Source organism: Anabrus simplex, chromosome 7 (assembly GCF_040414725.1).
Source record: "Anabrus simplex isolate iqAnaSimp1 chromosome 7, ASM4041472v1, whole genome shotgun sequence".
Lineage (NCBI taxonomy): Eukaryota > Metazoa > Arthropoda > Insecta > Orthoptera > Tettigoniidae > Anabrus > Anabrus simplex.
This window is the reverse complement of record NC_090271.1, coordinates 232,298,071-232,321,719: the sequence shown is the minus strand read 5'-3', so window position 1 is coordinate 232,321,719 and position 23,649 is coordinate 232,298,071. Positions and strand designations below refer to the sequence as shown.

At 38.7% G+C, this 23,649-nt stretch overlaps 1 protein-coding gene across 1 annotated transcript in view; it reads left to right on the top strand.

The window, feature by feature from the left end:
- Positions 1 to 23,649, top strand: part of LOC136877503 (lysosome-associated membrane glycoprotein 1) — a 125,953-nt gene that overhangs the window by 60,706 nt on the left and 41,598 nt on the right. Inside the window, exons 3-4 of the mRNA XM_067151610.2 lie at positions 7,808 to 7,979; positions 21,563 to 21,754. Coding sequence (XP_067007711.2) covers positions 7,808 to 7,979; positions 21,563 to 21,754 — 364 coding nt within the window. The remainder of the gene's footprint in view (positions 1 to 7,807; positions 7,980 to 21,562; positions 21,755 to 23,649) is intronic.

Sequence of the window (23,649 nt, the reverse complement as noted above, 5' to 3'; positions counted from 1 at the left end):
AATCACATTATCACCGTGCTTTTATCACCTGTTCGACCTCAACTGCTACTTCATTCACTGAGTTGTTCCCAAACGAGTACCGGGCTGTGATTTTGAAGAAAAGAAATCTGTGAAAAGTAGCAGGCTGTGAATTTATATAACAACTTTAGTAACTGCGTCGTGTTTCGAAGCAGCTGAACGGCTTTGTTTGTGTGGGGGGGTGAGTAACATTGGCGGTAGTTCTGAAACTCGTGGAATTGTGACGAATTTGTAAGCAATTTGGTACTTTTAGTGGTGTTCTTAATGAGTTCAACTAAGAAACGATATTATCAATCTTTTCGGGAGGCATATTCTGCTGAATTTCATTGTTATATACGATCACAGAAAGATAAATCATTCTCTTTGTTCCATGTGCTCGTGTGATGTGCACGGAGGAAGAACAGAATTAGTAAATCACATTAAATCTGTTCAAACATGTCTCCAATACAAAATGTAAGGATGGCAGTCAGAATTGTTTTTCTTCTGAAGCCGACCTTGATATAGTAAGAGCGGAATGCTTGTTAATTTCATTTTTAATTGGACATAATATCCCATTAGCTGCTGCCGATCATGCTGGTGCTCTGTTTAGGAAAATGAGTCCAGGTTCAGAAATTACAGAATTTGGCTGTGGTCATATCAAAACCACATAACATTTTGAAAGAAATGGCTACAAATTCAAGAAGTGAACTTTTTGGTTACATGCAACATAAACCATTTTCTTTAGTTACGGATGAGAGCAATAATAGTAATGCTAAGCTTTACCCTATTGTTACCTGTTTTGTGGCAAAGCAGGAAAAGATAGGCTTAGTTAGCTCACTGTTGTCTGTTCCAGCCTTGGTGGGTGATTCCACGGACTCGTATTGGTAATTTGGTAATTTCACAGTTAGTGTTACAAAATACAAATTCTAAATTGTGTAGTGTTCTGTTCCGACAAAGCTCCAGTCATGATTGGAAAGAAGAATGGAGTTGCTGCTGTTTTAAGGGAAGCATAGTCATCTGTCTTCGTACTGTGTTGTTGATGCTATCTGATTAACTTGGCTGCTGAGAAAGGTGAAAGCAGTTTGCCTGTTAAAGTTGAACTATTAGTCGACATCTTCTATTGCAGTGGAACCTTGATTCTGCATTTTTGGAGAGACCATGAAAATAGAACGTGCAACACGGGAAGATGGAAAATCCGGGAATGAATGAAAACTTAAGTTTGGGTGAACGTCACAAAAATGAAATGTCGTATAATCCGAAATACCACCCGCCACCGAATAAAAGCCACACCCTTAATTTGGGACGGCAAAATACGGGGGGAAAAAACTCAAATAACTTGCATACCTATTTTTCTTCAAAAATACCACAAATATAAATTCAAAGAGCTTACGATTAATAAAATCATAAAAATTGTATATGAAATCTGTCCAATACTCAGATCATTCACAATTCACCATAGTCATCTGGAGTTTCACCATAGGAACTTTCGTCGCTGGAATCTTTCCACAAATAGTCGTCCTCGGAACCTTGCACTGAATTTGAAATCCACATTTCTTAAAGCTTTTGGACACTAGATCGTTGGGAATGCGTGCCCGTGCGGTCTTGATCCAGCTGCATAATTAGTCACACTTCAGGCCTCTTAACTCGTCCGGTTGGTGTTAACGCGTGATCACCATCAGATATCCATTCGGTGTAAAACTGTTTTAAAAGGCCGGTTCACGCACACATCCAATGGCTGTAGAATAGAAGTGAGTCCTCTGGGAATTATCGCAAGATTGGTTTTTCCTTTCCTCATATCTTTTACGGCGTCAGTTGTATGTCCTCGGTAACTGTCCACCACAAGCCTGTTTCATTTTTGTAACAAAGCTCCCGGGTGATGTTGCCAAACGCACTTCACCTCCTCCTCAACTAACGCACTGTCCAGCCAACTGGACTCGTGTTTTAAGAATAACACCAGACGGCATGTTTCCTTTCAGAAGTGTTTTCAGAACTGCATATGGAGGGAGTTCGATTCCATCCGCTAATACGCAAAACATTACCATGCATTGTTGCTTTTCCTTACTACCTGTTCTGATGGTTACACTTTTAGAACCCTTCGTATCAACTGTATTTTCCAACGGCATTTCAAAATAGACAGGTGTCTGATCAGCATTCCCAATTTGCGACAGCAAATAAGAATTTTGCTTCCTCAAATAATGTGACGCTGAAAGGCCGGTAATTTTTCTTCATACACCCCAGGGAGACGTTGTGAAATAGACTTCAGTCTCCGAATGCTCAATCCCTTTCTCCAGTAAGTTTCGGATCCATCCGCGGCTTGCAGTAAAACCCTATGTTTTGGGTTCTTTTGAGATCTCTAGTGCTTTCAATTGACACATTTCATTAACACCATATCCTAACTCACGTTTTTCTATCACAAATTTGTGGAGTCGTTCTTCAATTTCCGGAAACGCTGTAATCTGCCTGCGGAATGCTCTGTGATTGCAGTTACTTTTAAGTTTTTTCCCTCTTCTGCCAATCGTGATACACGATTCATCAATATCGTACTTTCTGCCAACGGCATGATTTCCGTATATTTCAGCTTTGCTTACAACTTCAAGTTTCTCACGCACAGTAAATGACCACTGACGCCGTTTTGAATTCATCGCTTGCTATTGAGACTGCACTTTCACGGAACTCGAATGTGAGCGAGGTAGACTTCTGTAACCAACAGCCTCGACTCTTGCAAAGTAAGATCTTCCACGAGATCAGCTATTCGTGCACCCAGCATGCCAGGAACACTTGTGAAACAAATGACGATCGAGAATCCGCAGCAGCAGCAGCAGCTTTCATATATACCGCATATTTAAGTATATTCTTTGATTTACCGTATTTCATTACCTTGTTTAGCGTTTACATGCCACTGTAACCTTTTTGAGAAAAAATCAATCTTGTTTTCTACAACGCAACTAAAACACAATAAGACCTGAATGCCCGTTTACATGTGGTGTATTGAGTACGGTAACCAGGTTTTTTTGCTAGGGGCTGTATGTCGCACTGACACAGGTCTTATGGCGACGATGGGATAGGAAAGGCCTAGGAGTTGGAAGGAAGCGTCCGTGGCCTTAATTAAGGTACAGCCCCAGCATTTTCCTGGTGTGAAAATGGGAAACCACGGAAAACCATCTTCAGGGCTGCCGATAGTGTAACCGTATTGAAATCTATTTCAATACTCCATGTAAACGTAGTAAATATTTACGAGAATGAACGGCTTATACGACCCGCACCCAAGATTTAAAACCAATATTATGGGGAAAAAAGGGCGGGTGGTATTTGAGAGTATACGGTATGTATGATTATAATCTTAAAAATACTCTTAAACGAAACCAAACTACAGCCCCAATGGGCCTTTGCCTGCCAAGCGACTGTAGCTCAGCCCGAAGGCCTGCAGATTATGAAGTGACGGATGGTCAGTGTGACTAATTCTCCCGGCTGCTATTCCTGGCTCTAGACCGGGGTCGCCATCTTACCATTAGATAGCTCCTCGATTAAACGTAATCGTGTATGCTGAGTGGACCTGTAACCAGCCCTTATATCCAGGTAAAAATGCCTAACCTGGCCGGGAATCGAACCCGGGTCCTCCGGATGAGAGGCAGGCAAGTTAGACCGCAAAACCGGCATCAAGCATTAATTACCAGTACGTCAGTTATAAATCTCGATACTTTATATTAAATTTCACAGTGGAAACTTCGTCAGTTTCCCTGGAAAACTTCTTTCATTTCGGCAACTTTGACCAGCTAAACTCGTCAAAATCTAATACGGTGAGGCCAAGCTAAATGACAATCAACCACAAGTAGTTTTTGATTCTCTCATCTAATAAAATTAAGCTCATTAGATACAAAAGCGCCCAACATGATGGCAAAATCCTTTCTTCTCTTATCTTCCATTGTAATTTGGTCTCCACTATACTGTTTGTAGTGTTTCTGGAATTCCTGTACCCCACAAATTAGGCCTACATCGATTTTTAAAGGTTATGTGTCTTGCTTATGTTGAACTCGAGAACATGGTTTCGAATGTAAGTATTGATTCTCAAATTTTCTTGAATGCATTATATATTCTGCCAGTCACAAATCCAATCAAATTGGAAAGAGAAAAAAATCAAAACGTAAGAAATTACGGTTATCTGTGACCTTGAGCTCAGCTGGAAAGCGTGCTCACTGCACTTGTCGGTACGAGTTGCAAATGATACAAATTATTTAAATATAATGTGCGCAAATAAAATTACTGCAGTTTTTGACATTTTAACCAAAAAAGTAAAATTCCCATTCTTATATTAGACCCAAAACAGTAATAGGCAGTCTCAAGACCTCTCATGACTTTTTGTATGGAGGGAGCAACATCTGTTCTGGTCTCGATAACATAACTTAAGAAGGCTGTTGTCTTTTCACAACATACGAAATTGGCATCTGTGACAGTTTATCAGCTTTGCTTTTTCTTATCTTCTAATAGGATTATTCAAGGAGGCGCATTTCTGTTTCACTATAAAGACTGAGCTGTTTATTGCTCTACCCCAACAAGTTTTTCAACGCTCCAGAAAGTATAATCGTGAACTTTTGACATGCAGCTTGATACTGCAATTTTAGCCAAGGACATTCTAACAATCTGTATGTTTGGACAGACACCTACAATATCATCTTTTTATGACTTGTAAGAGCAATCAGGATCCTGATTTTTCACCGTACAGGTTTGAGTTTGAGGCTGATGATGCCCTTAATATGGGCGAAACATGTCCCTTAACATTTTATAATAATATAATTTCTAAAAATCTCTTTGTATTGAATAGGTGGATATAAAAAATAACACTTGTAACATACTTTGTATTCAACATAATCGTATACGATAATATTAAAATACTAGATTTGTGTCAAGGAGCAGTTTCAATTCCTGCCTGAGAGCCCAGTTACTATACAGTGCCCTGAGGAAAATTTGAAAAACCTGTTCGGCAATACAATCAAAAAATTAAAAATATTAACATCTAACCCTGGACATGTGGACGTTTTATAAGTGCGAACATTTGACGAAATTCGTTCCGTCTTTGAGAGCTGTCGAAATGCGCTGTCTCTCCTTAAAATTTTATTGTTGTGGCCACTGTCTGCTGTATGATTTCTGAGATTCTGTAAGCAATAACACCCGAATGTGGTGCTAAAATGGTCCCTTATGCAAGTTCACCGCCGATCGCTTTTCCAGTACAATACTTGCTCTAATTATCGCAATGCCGGGGCGTTAACGCCAAGATCCACAAGTATGCCATAACCGTCCTTTCGTAAGATCCAGTTTATTGAAAAATGCTTCGAGGATTTAGTGTTGATGGGACTGAATTTTCTGAATAGTTGATCCGGGAAATAGTTTCTTAAAAGAATGGATAATGCAGGATTTTTACAGCGTTATTTAAGTATGATGCTCATGGGACCATGTCATTTGAACGCATATTCCAGGAAAATGTAGTTTCCGGGAACGGATAAGAGGTTCCACTATATTTAGGAAAGAGTTGTAAGAGAAGGAACATGCCTTAAGAAATTCCAAGAGCTTCACAACAAGGAAACTAAGAAGATGCTGAAACATGTTTGTACAAGATTGCTATTGTTAGGAAGGTGTCTTCAGAGGTTGTTAGAGCAATGGGATCCAGTACTTGGTTTCTTTAAAGATGAGGTGCTAACTAATCTCTATCTGTCCTCTCCAACCTGTGATGGATAATAGCCTGCATACTGTGAACTTGACAGAATTTTGTAAATAAGTGTACATGTTTAGTTTAATTTTGACGGTGATAAATTGTGACATGCAAGTTTAAAGTGCAGTCAAACACTGTACTGTGTGAACTGTTCCCAGTGTTAAGCGAAAACAGATGAACACTCATCAGGATGTAACTTTATGCAAGTATTTAATTTCAGGGGTAATCATAACATGTATTTGACTGTATTACTATTGTTTGTAATCCCCCCCCTTGCCATCCTTTTTCACCATGTCTCAAGACATTGATGCATGTGCGTGCTGTAAACTTTTTTTTTTTTTTTGATCTTCAAGATTTCTTTTTGAAAGTTGGCAGGTTGACTTTACGCATGCACAGTATTAGTCTACCTTCCGTCGACAATTTTGCGCAAGTAGTGTTGCAGCTGGTGCATTGCGACTTGCAGCGGCACACTCCGGCGGGGCCACCAAAGACAATATTGAGATTGCGGAGTGATCACACTAAGTATTCTATTCGTCATACTTAGAGTAACAAATCTTAGATTCAACCAAAGCGTTACAGCACAAAACCGCACAAACAGGTTAGGAAACATGACAATTACGGAATGGGCATGGAACCCTGGAGGTGATGAAACATAGCCTTTTGCTGTGAAAGAAAATGGACAGGTTAATTGCCCTTGGATTACAAAATTTATTTTAAAAAAATACAAAATGGGTAACTCAAAATTGGAAGACCTTAGGCACGTTTTAGAAGATAAAATTCCACACATGTGTAATATGCATAGATTTTCCGTACGTATGCAAGGTGACATAGAAATATGGGGAGGCAAACCTTAGAGATAATTACTAGATAATATAAAGTTAAGAAAAAGGGTATATGAACTTAGCTGAGAAGCTGTCATTTTGACAGAATTTGCAGTGAACGTGAAATTCGAGGGCTAATTCTTGTGGAAGGAAAGGGAAAAATGATCACATTTGAATGAAGTTTAAAACCGTAGTAAAGGTGGAAACAGTGCTTACCCTGAGACTGGTTTTCCCACGAGGGGACCAAAGGACAAGCACATCCACTCGCTAAGATGTTCAAATGATCAAAGACGCAGATGCTGCCTCGCTCCCACCGAAGAAGTGGGGTAAGATTCAGAAACAGGAAATGGTGCAATCACCAAAGAGAATCAGATTGCAGAATTCACCTTCGACTTTCACATTCACAAATTACATTACTTTTTTTCTCCAATCAGAAGTCTCTTCTTTCTTGCCGACACAGTGATGATAAATGTTAAAGAAAAATCTTTGTTTATGCAATAGGAAACACACTTCCAGAACTGTGCACTGTAGTAGTGTGTTTTGTAATTGACCGAAAATGGAAAATATTATAGGTCCGGGTTTGAGATTGAAACAATTCTTCCAAGTCCAAAAGTCCACAAACAGAATAAAATCGTACAATAAAAAAAAAGCAATAAAATAAGAAATTTCAAATAAAGTCCCACTGCTGCCTTTATATGACATGATGTAAGAGTAAATAAAACAAACTATATTTACTTTATATGTAGGCCTAAAAGTCGTGTTCACCATTTGTCTTTCTAAATTTAGATATACTGCCTTCCTACAAAAATAGCCATTAAAACTCAAAACATTCATGTTTGTTAAAGAATAGTGTAGAATGTTTACGTGTACATTTGATAGCTCTTTATAGTCTAGAAGACGTGCTCACTGCACAAAATTTGAGGGTATTGCATATTCGAAACACACACACCCCCCCCCCCACCCTCTCAGTACAATTTTTTGGATATAAAAGTGGAAAGAAATGGGTCTTAAGATGCGAGTAAATACGGCACATCATAACCAATGGTGGGTTAAATACCTTGTCATAATTATAATTGCAAGTCTGTTTCTTCAAATTTTATTCTTTATTCGTTAATTAATGTCTTTATAAAGAAATAATGTATGCAACTCATGTTTAAAGTGATTGTCACACTAATTATTTTATAGTACATGATCATACCTGCTCCTTCATAAATAGATTGCTTTGCTCATGAGTTGCATAAATCATGTAGGCTGTCTCCTTAATATCTTTTAAAATTTGTTACAGACCAGCCATACCATATTTGATGTGCCAAGCAATGCAACAGCTGAAGACAACCAGTGTCATAATGATACCCAGTCCTTAAAATTGACCTGGAATGATGAAAGCCTGGTATTCAGGTTCATTAAGAATGGAACAAGTTTTTTGGTTTCACAGATTGCTCTGAATACCACAATAAGTAAGTGATCATTTTTGTAGCCTACCATTTCTGTTACTAAAATTATAATTTAAGGCCTGAATGTATACCACCTTAAGGTCTAACAACTTATAGTGTTAGTTTCTTCAGTAGATACTTGTTTAACCCCTCAGCGCAGATCTTTGTACATTGTGTAGACACTCTTCTTCTGTAGCTGCCCACCTGTATGTGGTATAGACCCTACATGGCTTCGTATTTATGGTTGTAGCATAAAGAATTTTGGAGTTATCGAAATGCAAATGGTTTTCATTCCAAGAAGAAATGTTCGGGTTTATCAGAGTTTTAAAATAAGAATTGTAGTTTATTGAAATATAGTTCTTCGTGAAAGGATACATTCTTTTGACAAGCAAATCTGAGGAATAATCTCTCATTTTTTAAAAGTCTGTTTGCTTCATTCTTTCCCACAGAATAAAATAAAATCATGACCGCAGTAGTTTTGTTTTTTCGCATGATCTTTGCCCTATTTGTGCATTCAGAGTGCAGTTTATCTATTGTATTTGTCTTTTTCTTGCCTTGAGATATTTTCGTAATTCTCCACGAGCGCTCTGTGTAGATATCGGTTAGTGTTGCTTTCTGTCATACGGTAAGAGACCCAGTTGTGCATTTGAAAGACAATGTCTCGACCTTTTATCTGAAATATGTGTAGAGTTAGTTTTGTCGACAGAGCGAGTTGGCCGTGCGTTCAGGAGTGTGCAGCTGCGATCTCTCATCCGTGCGATAGTGGGTTCGAACCCCACTGTCGGCAGTCCTGAAAATGGTTTTCCGTGGTTTGTCATTTTTCACACCAGGCAAATGCTGGGGCTGTACCTTAAGACCAAGGCCACTTCCCATTCCTAAGCCTTTCCTGTCCCATCATCGCCATAAGACCTACACTATGTGATCAAAAGTATCCAGACACCTGGCTGAACGTGACGTACAAGTTCGTGGCACCCTCCTTCAGTAATGTTGGAATTCAATATGGTGTTGGCCCGCCCTTAGCCTTGATGACAGCTTCCACTTTCGCAGGCATACGTTCAATCAGGTACTGGAAGGTTGCTTGGGTAATGGCAGCCCATTCTTCACGGAGCGCTGCACTGAGGAGAGGTTAGTGATGCCGCTCGGTGAGGCCTGGCACGAAGTCGGCGTTCCAAAACATACCAAAGGTGTTTTATAGGATTCAGGTCGGGACTCTGTGCAGGCCAGTCCATTACAGGGATGTTATTGTCGTGTAACCACTCCGCCATAGGCCGTGCATTATGAACAGGTGCTAGATTGTGTTGAAAGATGCAGTTGCCATCCCCAAAGTGCTCTTCAACAGTGGGAAGCAAGAAGGTGCTTAAAACCTCAATGTAGGCCATTTTTTAAAGCATTTTTTTCAAGGTATTTAGATCGCTTTCCAAGCTTTCCTCAGTATGGTGTATTTGACTGTGTACAGTTGCTATTGCAATATAATCAGTATAGCAGAACTTTCTACAAATGGTGTCTGGAAGGTCACTGGTGTAGAGGTTAAACTGAGCAAACCAACTCCTTGTGTACGGTCCTGGATGTATTAGGAACTCTGAGTGAATGCCGTCAAATCCAGGAGCTTTTCCAGATTTTAGCTGTTTTAAAGAAACATAAATTTCTTCTACCGAGAAAGGTTGGGCAAAGCTTGATATAGAGGCAGCTGCATCTTTCATAATCAACTGATGTCTGACATATCTTGTATGTTTATCAGATGGAACCCGTGATGAGATAATAGGATTCGTAACTTTATGCTAATCAGATTCCTGGGCCACTTCCCAGTTTTTTGAGAAGGCTCCATGCTTTCCAGCTGGAATGACTGAAGTTCAAATTCTCAACTGTATTAATCTTTTTTTGTCTTTGAGAGAAGTCTAGACCTTGTAACAGCTCATCAGTAGTCTCTGGGTTATTGTCCTCCTGGTATTGATTAGAGTAGTTCGCTCACCTTGGACCATCCTGGAATACACTGTTTACGCAAGCCTCTTGCAGTACTTCTCTTGGCAGCACAATATACCGCTCCAATGAAACGTTTATAGCTGTTGCTCTTCGGTGGTATCCAGCGAATACATTTATCTAGTTCAGTAGAAAATTTCTCCTAACTAGCTTAGTTGAAATTCCATCTTGGTTGTGGAGTTGATTTAATGAGTGGAACTGGTATACCATTTTCAATAATACTGGTCTGTGTTGACTGTGGGAAGTCATCCAGAACTTTTCTGGAAGAAGGTAGAGGACAACCATGTTCATTACAACTCACAAAGCACAAATCTGAATTATACTCTTTTCTCCAAACTGCAGACTTGAAAGTTCTTTTATCTTTGGCATCAAAAATAAAATATTGTTTACTTCTGCCCATTCGAGTCTCAGGCCACATTCCTCCTTTGATTTATATTTCCACTCTTGGTGATGATTGTTGAAGTCACCTAGATAGATGGGTGTTCAGTAGTAGATATAACAGAATCAGGCCATGGTACATTAGGAGGTTTATAAACATTTGTGATTGTAATTTAATTTACTTTAATTACAACTGTGTGAATATTCTTACCTACACTTTGTGGTAGCAACGTAATATTGTTGACAGAATTACGAACAAATGTTGCTATACCATAGGAACTGTCATAAGTCGCACCTATTGCAGTGTAACCAGGAATATGAACTCTTTTGCAGAATTGATCTTCAACTTGCACATGTCTCCTCAATGAGAATATCAACATTGGCATCCAGTAGTAATTTTGACAGATATTCACATTTTGATTAACTGATCCCTTCTAAGTTCAGCTGACATCTGCATGCAAGGTCCTAGTTTCCAAGATTGAAAAATCATGTATAAATAGCCAGGAGGTCCTAAGATAGATGGCAGCCAGATCACTTGCCTGTTTAGCACCATCCAGGGAACATGTAGGATAAGGTTTAACCTACGGACGTGAGCAACTTCAACCCAACCTACGCATCTGTATTCCTCAAAGGTACTGAGTGAGAAGATAAACATAAGTGAGGTTAACGAACGAAAAAGAAAAACACAAAATAAAAAGGAATAACTAAAGAATTTAGAATGTGTGTGTCCACACTTTCAACATTTAAAAGAATGGCATAAGCAAAGCAACTCAAGAAATACTGGGCCCAAATACTGCAAAGCAGATGCATATTCCTGGAGCTAAATACTTAGATTTGGAAGTGGAATTGATCTGTTTCGGCATGTTCGAGCAAAGATGGGGAGGTTAAGGGGAAAGAAAATTAACTGGTGCTGAAGAAAGGACTGTAGTTTGTGTTCAGATGGATGGCTTCAGCATTTTAAGGAACGCCACAGTATCACATGGCAGTCTGTGTGAAAAAGCACAATCTGTGAACACTGGCGATGCTGATACTTGGTGAGAAAGCGTGACTCATATCATTTCATATGCACCAAACCATATTTTCATTGTGGATGAAACTGCATTGTTTTTAATGCAAGGCCCAAACTGACATAGTTTTAAAGGGAAAAAGTGCCATGGCGGGAAATCTTAAAAGCATAGGGCCTCTGTCCCATGTTGTAATGCAGATGGAAACAAGGTTTCCTCTCAGAGTCGTAAGTTTTCTTTTTCTGCTGGCCAATGCTACGAACTACTTACAGCCCTTAGGTCAAGGTATCATTTCATCTCTGAAATGTGCCTACAGAAAGTGACTGCATTACTTTCTCCGTAAAGCCACTAGAAATATTCCGGCAGGAGAACCCCCTCCCAAGTGAGATGTGACGGATGTTGTTCGGAGTGAGACAGTTTGGGATGTTGTTCCTACATCGACAATCGCAAACTGTTAACGTAAGAAATTTCATTGTTTTGTCTGTATTGACCTGAGAATTACAATAAATAAACTTTTAATGTCCACCTATTCAATACAATAATGTTATATACATAATTACAATATACTAATTATATACAGTACTAGTTTCGTCGCATTTTTGCGTCATCTTCAGCCGTACAAAGAAACGGAAGAGGCAAATTATATAAAACTCATGATAAACCTTAAATTGTGAGAGGTATAAAACCCTATGAAATCAACAATGACGTCTAATAAAAACTTACTGAACAAGTAGAAGACTTGGAAGTCAAACATATACTGAACAGTTCTCAAGTTGATTGATGTCCTTGTGGACATACAGTGTGATGTTTTGGACATCACTGCATGTTTTTTAATTATTGAACTATGTAATTAATTGATAAGATGTGTATATTTAATCACTGATAGGTCATGTTTAAATTAATATTTATATATATAGGGTTTTATCATCCATTTCAATCATCATTTCATTTCTTTGTATCGCGGCTATAACGTATTCTGAACGAACAAATTATTGGGTAAAGTATTTCAACATCATGCATATTTATAACTTGTAGTAAATTTTCCAATAGCCGTTGTGAGGTGACCAGAGTCAGCAGGCTAATTTCAGCCCAATTCCAGGAAAAGTACGTCATCTAGGTTACAAGAGACCTTCTTACTCTCTCTACCTCATGAAGAGACAGTTGATACATTATTAACACCCACTTTTCAAACTCCGCTTCGGGACGCTTTATTTCAGCGGGAAAGTTCAGCCTATGTGAATGAACGTAATGAAGCAACGTGATGGATTCACAGCAATACATAGAAGGGATGAGACCTCGAATCTTACTGGACCATGTGATATGGCTGATGGAAGGAGACTTTTGAACAGACATATACCACCGACAAGAGCTGGAGAGGACATTCATACTCTTATTCTTACTCGTGAGCAGAGTGTCACTAGTATTCGGACATTCTGATTCTCACTCTTGGAAGACACTCTTACTACGATTCTACATCTGCACGTCGGAGAAGATTTTAACTTAGTTCACTTCGCATCTGAGTATATTCTACTCAAAAGTTACTCTCATTGGGACTTGTTATCTCAATGACTAGAGGTAGTCAACGGGAGACCGGTTCTGACTAGTATAGGGGAGGAGAGCTTTTATTATGAATTTAGCTACCCTACTGTTCCGTAACACGGAAGAATACACGTGTATTCTCTCCGTGAACATAACCCATGGTGGTTTTGCATTTAAAATTAGGACTCATTAGGACTTTATGTAAGGAGTACAGTAGGAAGTGTTAAGGACAGGAAATGTAGAAGTAGGACTGGAATCCAACAACAGAGAAGGCAGCCGGTACGAGATCCACACATCATCAGCTTCTAGACAACAGAGTCTACATATGGTGAGCTTAGGGCATAAGTTACTGAAAGTCTTCGCGCAACAGTTCATTTTTAAAATTAATTTCATTCAATTTTTCTTTTGCTTCCGGAAGTTCAGATGTCGTTAAAACGCCGTTACGTCACGTTTTTCATCTTAATAAATAGCTGTTTTAATTTTCATTTTATGAAATGATTATTAATGATCCTTAAATTCCAAGTTAGTGTACATAATGGTTTGTGTTCCGTTCACCTCACCCCTGGGAGTTTTTTGAGTCTCATTACGTGTTATTATTATTATTATTATTATTATTATTATTATTATTATTATTATCTACTTTTGTTTTCAAGCCATAAGGTTGAAGACTGGCGCCCTTGGGATACTGTTTATGAAGAAACAATGACAAATCATTTATTTATTTTAATATTAAAAGTGACCCGCCATGTTATAATTTCGTCTAACATCTGTGGGCCAAGTGGGTACGTCACAACAGTAGTAAGTTCATTAAATTTAGTGACCGGTTTACAATAATAAAACATTGTGTCCATTCAACTACGGTTCATAAACTGCAGAGTCGTCTTAAAAATCGTGAATATTGCTGGATAAAATATAGGTATGACAGAATTCTTCTATATCTAAGGCCTATGAGGTGGAAACATATGAATAGCTCCTTAATTGAATTGTTAATAGTGGTTTTTTATTTATTTTTCACAGGTTCCACATTTGAACTGAGAAACAAATCTTATTCTTATGGGAGAGGATGCTGATTTGTCGGTAGTTACTGCAAATCTTTTCTCCTTTCTTGAATATTGGTATTATAACTCCTTTTTCCCAATCTTTGGGCATTTTTCCTCTCTCCATACACACTTGAGTATTCTGTAAATACACTGGAGTCCTGCTGCTTTGATCATTTCTATCGCTACTTCATCTATTCCCACTGCTTTTCTTCTCCATCTTAATCTTTTATAACTGCCCATTCCACCTGTCATAATGTTTTATTCCTTCTGTTTTTCTATTCCTGCTGCCTGGATACCTTCTCCACATCCGGTTTCTCATGTTCAGCAGTTCACTGAAATATTCTTTACATCTATTCATTATCTTTTGTGGTTTTGTCAGTATTTACTCTTCTATTCTTCACAAATGCTGTGTTCGCAGTTTCATTCCTACAGCATCGTATAATTCAGAGTAATTTTTTTTCCAGTTCAAATCTTCCTTTACTTGGGTGAATGCTTTGCAACTTTTCTTCGGCTACTACTTTTTTTGCAAACTCTTTTCGCTTTCATGTATCTGGCTGTACTCTGTTTTCGATTCAAAGTTTTATTTACCTTTACTTTATCTTGCACTTGTATCATTCCACCATATTGTCTCTTACCTTTCCTGATCTGCCACATTTTCCACTGCACTCCTTACAAATGCACTTTTAAAATGATTGCCTTTCTGTTCAGCATGACTAATATGTCCTTCATATAAGTTTTGTAATTCTTTCCTGAACTCTTTCTGAACCTACTTTTCCTTCAATCTCCACACCCTAATCTTCTCTTTTTTAATGTAGTTTTGTGACCTTGCCTACTTTCAACTTTGCTATCACTGCTGTATGGTCACCCCCAAAGGCTTCCTCAGGCTAGCTATAACATCCAGAAGATATTTCTGGTGTCCTTTCTCCACTAATATGTAATCAGTCAACATTTTTCTGTCTCCAACACATCCATACCTGGTAATTGCTGGCTATTTTTCTCCCTGAACAATGTGTTTCCTATTATTAGTTTGCTCCTCTGGCAGAATTCCATTAACATATCCCCTTTTTGATTCTTGTTGGCATATCCGTATGTCGTAATGTAAAACAAGAGCTAAAAGGCTTCCACCTATTCAATAATTGTTTTACATGATATTGTTCTTCAATACAGAATATGAAATTTATTACGTATGATACCCATCTGGCCCCAGAATCTCTTCTCCACTTGTGAATTCAGATGTCCCATTATGATTACTTCCTTGTCTTCTATGTATTTCTCCACTTCAAGGAATTTTTCTGAATTCTCTTTTTTATATATTTCCAGTTTGTGAAGCTTATATCTGGAGCAGATCTTGTTTTCCTGTCTCAGACTGTATCCTTGCTATGATCACTTTGTCATTGAACTTCACCTCCTTCACGCATTCCAGGATATCCTTACTAATGATCATTCCTACTCAGTTTACTGCATCCTGTCCTCCACTGTAAAACAGCCTGTACCCATCCGTCAGGTTTTTTTATCCCCTTTTCCTTTCCATTTTATATCACTACGACCAAGGATGGCAATGTCCTTATCTTTCATGAACTCTTATCAGCTCTTCAGTCTTGTCTCACTGTTAGGATATTGACCGTCCTGATTTGGATATATTGTGATACTGATCATCCACTTATCACAGCTCCCCCAGTACCTGAAGAACTGCAAGCCTCTAGGAAATTCCCATGTATGGCAAGATGATTCAACCCCCAACACCATACCACTTGGGATAATAAGCTACAGGTAATGACTGTCAGTAGCACACTCGATCTGCTCACATTATTAAAGGATCGGATAAGGGCCACATTTCAAAGAAAAGGTTTGCAGGTTCCTGTCGATAATTTTAAACCAGTAGTTTGTGATATATTGAGCACATTTACAACACTGTGCGGCACTTCTGTACTTGTGCTACCAATGACGGTATACAGGGTTAAATTATATGGAGACAGTTACTAGATTATTTCCATAAGGAATATCCATTCATTGCATGTCGATGGCGATAACAGAAGGTGTCAAAATATCTGGTGGAGTTACGTAGGTTGACTGTGATTCGAAGGCCAATTTTTGAGTCCCAGTGACTTCTAATAAATAAGGTTTTATTGTACTACCGTACCGCAAGTTACAAAATTAAGAAAAGACTCGTCGCATAGTTTTCTTCAGAATATACAGACGTGGTTTGTATTACCAGCTAGCAAGTGGATATCAGTTCATCTGGTGCATACCTGTATAAAATTGTTGAAATTCACAATATCATCATCATCATCATCATTTCCCTTTATCCAGCTGTAGCCGGGTAGGGGCAAATATGGTTCCTCTCCACTTTCTTCGGTCTTTCCACCACTCCTCCTCCAACACTGTGTCCCAGTCCAGGTTTCTTTCTATAATGCTGCGTTGGATGGTATCCTTCCATCTCAATCGTGGTCGTCCACGGCCTCTCCTTCCTTGGATTTGCATTTCCATCACCTTTTTTGGCATTCTTTCGTCGCTCATTCGCTTTATGTGCCCAAACCATCTTGGTTGGCTCTTTCTATTCTATCATTCATTTTTTCCACTCCAATTTCTTAAAATAATTTCTTCATTATACTTGTGATGACACATCCAGACTGAATCTTTTCAGTCACATATTCACATATCCTGTTTTTTAATTGCTGATAACTTTGCTTTTTGTCTGCAAAATGCCCAGCAGTTAGTGTTAAAGTAGTTTCATTTTTCCTCCAGTCAGCTGCTAATCAGTTGTCAGTTAATAAGGTGACAGTTGAATACTACAATCATTATTTGTTCATAATATCACCAATTTTCAATCGGTGACATTTAAGCAACATAAATAATATTGTACATATATACACAGGATTTAAAGTATTTGATAGAATCTAAAGATGTTCTTGTAAAATGAAACATATCATTCTTTGTTTAATAGTAGTTTTGTACATGTAGGTTGTGTGTTATAGTTAGTGTTTATGACAGACTGAATATCTTTAAAGTTACATTAACTAAGTTGATATTGGAAAATGTCTTTAACAAATTTACACCAGAATCTGAAAGGAAAAAACATAATGCAGCAGGCCCATCTATATTACATAAAAATGATTGACAGTAAGTGGTTTACAGCCAAATGCTCTTCCTGATGCTAATTCTGAGGGGGAAGGGGAAAGGGGATGGATTCACTATTGTTAGTGTGGTGCATGATTTTTATATGAAAAGGAGAGTATTGGGGGAGGGGGGTGCAGACAAATATCCAATCCCAGAGTAAACAGAATTAACCACTCAATAAAAAATCCCTGACCTGGCTGGAAATTAAACCTGGGACACTTTCAACTTGAGGGCCTTTATGCTGACCATTCAGCCAAGGAGCTGGACCATAAATAGGTGAAGTACAGGTCATATGTGATTTGAAGACTGTTCAAACATACTTTTATTGACCAAATTACATATTCACTTCAACATAAGTGTGTTTTGTTAATTGTTTGGGACAAATCCATTGTATTTCAAATTAGGTAATTTTTTGATGAAAGTGCAGAAATATAACCTATTGGTTATTAGCAATATTTAAAAAAGTGGAGTGCAAGAGGTTAAGATCCTAGGCAATGCTATGGAGAAAAAAAAACCCATTAATTTGCTGGATGCTTGTTGCATGTTAAACAAAACTTGGAATCAGGTCAGTCAACAATGTTTTCTTAATTGTATGACTGTCCCTACTTTTAAAAATTTCATTCTTGTTCATCCATTATCATTCCACACCATCTCCTCACTGACAGCTTGGAATGTACTACCTTGTCTAGCAGCTTGTCTTCTTGCTCCCAAGTCTTTAAGCCCAAACGTTTGCAACATTTTTGTTAACACTGCTCTTTTTGTTGGAAATTGCCCAGAACAATATTGCTGCTTTCCTTTTGATACTCTCCAGTTCTAATAATCGCTGTAAGGGTACTTTACATTGGAACCGTATTGTAATTGGGGTCTTACCAGTGATGTACATCCCCTCTCCTTTACATATTTACTGCAACCCCTAACTACCCTCAAACCATATGAAGATACGTGCATCCTTTAATTACAGCCTCGTTAATAAGATTACCCCATTGAAATCTTTCCATATATTAACATGTATTTGTTGTGATTAGCTCAATGGCTTAGCAGTTGAGGCGTTCATGGCCGACATGACTAATATCTGCATTTTCTAGGCTTGTAGGCCATGGTCTAGGAACATATGATGGTCCCAACATTTTGCCGAAGATTTGTTTGGCATCTTCAAGTGTTCTGAATTACTTTGATGGCTATGAAGCTCACAGTATCCTCTAGGGTTTAAGGTTTTCAAACTGGAAACTGGGCTTTGTTAATCTGTTCAAATTCCTTCATACGGTTGAAGCTGTTGGTATGCATCAGGATTTAGATGGCTTCCCTTTGTATTTGACAGTACTTCAGTGTGGTTGTGATGTATGCGGTGGCCTGCTAGCAGTGTGTTCAGCTACTGATCTGACCATTTCTGCTTGTTCTAGTAGACTGCTGGTTGTGCTCCTTCAGCTTCCAGCTTCCTTTCTAACCATGTCATTCCTTAACTTGTCCAGTGCTTTTTAAATTGATCCAGGTAAACCTTGAGCAGCTCTTTGCCGCTCTCCCCATATTTCTCCATTAACATACGGACACTGAAGATTAGACATGTTGCAGACCTTTTAGGCCTGAAGCCGTACTGTTCATCTAAGTTCAGATTTGACTGCCAAATATTCGTCGGTTCATCTCCTTGAACCTAGATCATAATCATTCATATTAAACATTGAACTAGACCTGAAGCCTTGAAGGCGTGTTTCCTTACATCTTATCTGCATAAGAATACCTTAATAATGTCGAGGCAAGTTTTATAAATATGTCGGATGCTAGAAGTTAAATAGTATTGCTAAAGATTTTTTTATTTTCCACAATTGAGGTTATGTGAATACCATATAAACAGTAACCAATTGCAATATACACACATTGCTAATACTTTGTTTTATAATACTACTTCAGTAATGAAATATTTCAATTATTTTTGAAGTTTACAAAACAAAGCATTTTTACTTTGCGAGATCACAATATTATCAACAGTCACACGGCAAAATAACTTTGTATTTCATTTGTCAACAGCCGTTGCCAGCTCAGTTGACCATATAAATGTACGAAGTGGTGTGGACAGGACGGCTGTGATCACCGTGACATCTTGCGGTGAACTTTCTTGTCTTCTGCTGTGTAATGGTGGAAAGGGGTGTGTCTTTGAACATCTGTTTTCTAGCAGTGTGCTTGTAAAACTCACAGTGATAAAGACGTGTAATCACATATTTCCTTACACTTCGGTTGTACAAAATATATTGTTTATACCTTCTTTATAATTAGTGCACACATTTTGTGTGAGGGGAGGAGATTAGGATAAATGGGATATAACTGATGTTATCAATAGAGTATTTAATAACATTAATTGAAATCTGCATACCGTGCAGAAAAATGTCAACGTAGGCTATATGTACAGTACCGGTATTTTGTAACATTCATTAAAATAAGAGTACTGTGCAGAAACACGTCCATGTAAGCTAGATTTACAGTATTTAATAATACAATTCATTGGAATAAATAAATAAATGCCGTCTGGCCTCTATAGAGAGGCCTGGTGAAAGTCTTTTGATTTGATGCCTGATAGGCGCCTGCACGTCTGAGAATGGAGCCCTACCTATCGTGAATTCTAATGCTCAAGACGGTATACACACCCAGACCCCAAACCATTGGAATTAACCAATGAAGGTTAAATCCCCTTTCCGGCCAGGAATCGGACCCCTTTAACCGAAGTCCAGCACACTAACCATTTAACCATGGAGCCGGACATTAATTGAAATCGGCCCACTGCACATAAACACGTCATTTCAAGCTAAGATGTACAGTGTTTAATAACATTAATTGAAATTAATTACACTGTGCAGGAAAATACCCCCTTTGGGATGTGGCAGTAGAATTAACACCCACGATATCTCCTGCCTGTCGTAAGATGCCACTAAAAGGGGCCCCAGTGGCTCTTAACTTGGGAAAACTGCGTTGGCGACCACACTCCCCTTACCCAAATACAAGCATTGCTTCCACTCACTTGGGATAGACTACATTGACAACTTTGAGCGGTGTGTGGTGATGTCAATAATACTTATTTCAATGAGTGTTATTAAAATACTGTACATATGGTCTACATTGGCATTTCTCTACGCAGGTGTTGGTTGTGATTATAAATTTAAGAGGAAGTAGGCAACTATCCTCTTAACACTAATCAGAGGGAAAAATGGAAGGGATCAAACACTTCAAAAAGTGGAAGGCATCGGCTAAAGATGTGGGCCACGAAGGGCGTGAACGCGAGACTTTGTAGGCTTCGCAAACATAATGCAGTCCTGGTTGGAAAAGAACAAGAATTGACCAAGAGAGGTCAGATACGATAGAGACAGAGCTCTGTAGCTGCAGTTGCTTAAGTGCGGCTAGTATCCAGTATGATGTTGATTCCCATAGGGAATCTGAAATATTTGTCCCAAATGAGTAAATTTATAATACCAATATAGCGGTCAGTTATTGGACATTATAAATTTTCCTGTTAATTCACTCCTGGTTGCCAGCGTTTCCCCCTCGCGTGCTAGGCTGGGCTCATCAGTTGGTACCTAGCACAGCTACCAAGACACTGGCTAGTGCATACCGTGGAGGCCACTGTGTAGGCTACTTGGAGCCACTGGTAGTGCCAATGTACAGTGTCTTGGTAGGTGTGCTAGGTACCAACTGATGAGCCCAGCCTAGCACACGAGGGCGAAACGCTGGCAACCAGGAATGAGTTAGCTGGAAAATTTATAATGTCCAATAACGGACCGCTCTATTGGTATCAGTATCCAGTATTCGGAAGATAGTGGGTTCGAACTACTGTCGGCAGCCCTGAAGATTGTTTTCCATGGCTTTCTATTTTCACACCAGTCGATGCTGGGGCTGTACCTTAAGGCCACGGTCGCTTACTTCCCACTCCTAGACCTTTCCTATTCCATCGTCGCCATAAAACCTAGCTTTGTCGGTGCGACGTAAAGCAACTTATAATACCAATATAGTTGGTGCGTTATTGGACATCATAAATTTTCCAGCTAACTCATTCCTGGTTGTCAGCATTTTGCCCCATTGTGCTAAGTTGGGCTCTTCAGTTGGTAAATAGCACACCTACAAAGACGCATGGCTAGTGCATACTGTGGAGGCCTCTGCGTGGGCTACTTGGAGCCACCGGCAGTCCCAGTGCACTAGGAGACTTTTGTTCAAACGCGATGAAGTCGTAATCTCAGTTCATTTTCAGAACTAGGTTCTAAATTGATCTCCGGTCTGATGTCTTTATACAACCGGACCATAATCTCGCTATGTCGCTATCAGAGTTTAACAGTTGCCTTGTAGTTAAGATTTTCAGAGTATAATTCTAGTTAAAAAAAGAAATTGCTGGGCCAACAATGTAATAGGACCATCAATGGCTTGGAAAAAACATGTTACAGTTCCTGCATAAAATGTATTGGACTGATAACTAAAATTACTTAAACCTTAATAAGCTCATGTTAATTCATCCTCCCCTCATTATGCTTTGAAATTGATCTTAAAATTGTTATAATGCTTCTGTTTTTATTAACAGATTCAACAAGAATGATCTTCATGAATGAAGAAGAAGAATTTCGAACACCAGTCAGCAAATCCTACCGTTGTGCTAAGGCTCAGGAGATTAAGCTGATAGAAAGTGGAAATTCTACAGCAGTTGCTGTGTTGAAAGTAAACAATGTCCAATGGGAGGCATTCCACGAGAAGACCGACACTAATTTCAGTGCTGGTAAATATCTAAGTTCACTTTAATGGTATATTTTAGCTGCTTTGTAATTTCAATTTACAAAACTGTAATTTAACATTTCTTCCCATTGAAGTAGGATCATTGTGGTAGATTTAGAGAATGAGAGGATTGGCTAAAGCTATAATGGATGGCTGGTATTGCAGCCAAGATGTTGGTACCAAGAATAGGATTTGTAGTGAGGTGACAAATTTATTATGATTAGTAAAGTTGATGCAGAAATGCTCCTAAAAATGCATTAAGATTACAGCAGTATAGAGGAAATGTATGTGGCAAAATACTCTAAATCAGTGTTCACTTCAACACAATCATGCCTACCTGTTGGAATGTGATTGAAAAATGTGTATTAAGTGGTAAGGTTTAAAAGCTAGTCAAATGATTGATACATTAATAGGACAGGGTAAATAGAGAGGGGCAGGGGGGATAAATGAGTGTCTGTTCAAAAGGTGCTATCTTCACTTCAAAAAGTATTTTGTTCACAAGCATTACAATATACTTGCCGAGTGTTAGGGATTTTCCATAAAATGTACGGATTTTGAGCGTTTTTTTTTTACAGATGAACGTTATTGTACGGATTTTGAATATCCGCACTTGTTTTTGCTTTCTGCGGTCAAATCGGATTTGTTAGACTTTCGATAGTAACTGGAAATGCAAGGTGCAGTGTTCAGAATTCGACCGGTAAATGTATACTCACATTATCGATTACCACCATGCTTCTGTCACCTGTTCGACCTAAACTGCTATTTCATTCGCCGAGATGTTCCCAAATAAGTAGCAGGCTGTGATTTTGAAGAAATTAGTGAAAAGTAGGAGGCTGTGAATTTATATATACTGTATAACAACTTTAGTAACTGCAATATGTTTCGTAGCAGCTGAAAGGCTTTGTTTGTGTGTGGGTGTGAGTAACATTGGCGGTAGTTTTGAAACTCGTGGAATTCTGTAACGAATTTGTAAGCGATTTCTTATTTTTACTGGTGTTCGCAATGAGTTAAACTAACAAACGATATTATCAATCTTTTACGGAGGCATATTCTGAATTTTCTTGTATTATACGATCACGGAAGGGCGAAACATTTGCATTCTGTTCCACGTGCTCATTACAAACATTTCTTATGGAGGAAGAACAGAATTAGTAAATCACATTAAGTCTGTTAAACATGTCTCCAATACAAAATTTAAGGATGGCTCAGAAAATTAGTTTTTTTAACATCTTCTGGAGCCGTCCTTGATCTGGTAAGAGCGGAATGCTTGTTCATTTCATTTTTAATTGAACATAATATCCCGTTAGCTGTTGCCGATCATGCAGATGCTCTGTTTAGGAAAATGTTTCCAGGTTCAGAAATTGCCAAAATATATGGCTTTGGTTGTACGAAAATCACATATTTTGAAAGAAATGGCTATGGATAAAGAGATGAATTCGTTGGTTACATGCAACGTGAATCATTTTCTTTAGCCACGGATGGGAGCAATAACAGTAGTGCTAAGCTTTACCCTGTTGTCGTCACCTGTTTTGTGGCAAAGCAGAAAAATTTAGGCCTATTTAGCTCAGTGTTGCCTGTCCCAGCCTTGGTGGGTGATTCAACTGGACTGATACTGGCATTTTGGTATTTTCACAGTTAGTGTTACAAAATACAAATTCTAAATTCCATAGCGTTCTGTTCTGACTATGGAATTGCTGCTGTTTTAAGGGAAGCATAGTCATCTGTCTTCGTACTGTGTTGCTGATGCCATTTGATTAACTTGGCTGCTGAGAAAGGTGAAAGCAGTTTGCCTGTTAAAGTTGAACTGTAGAGGCGTGCGGCTGTGAGCTTGCATCCACGAGATCGTGGGTTCGAGCCCCACTGTTGGCAGCCCTGAAGATGGTTTTCTGTGGTTTCCCA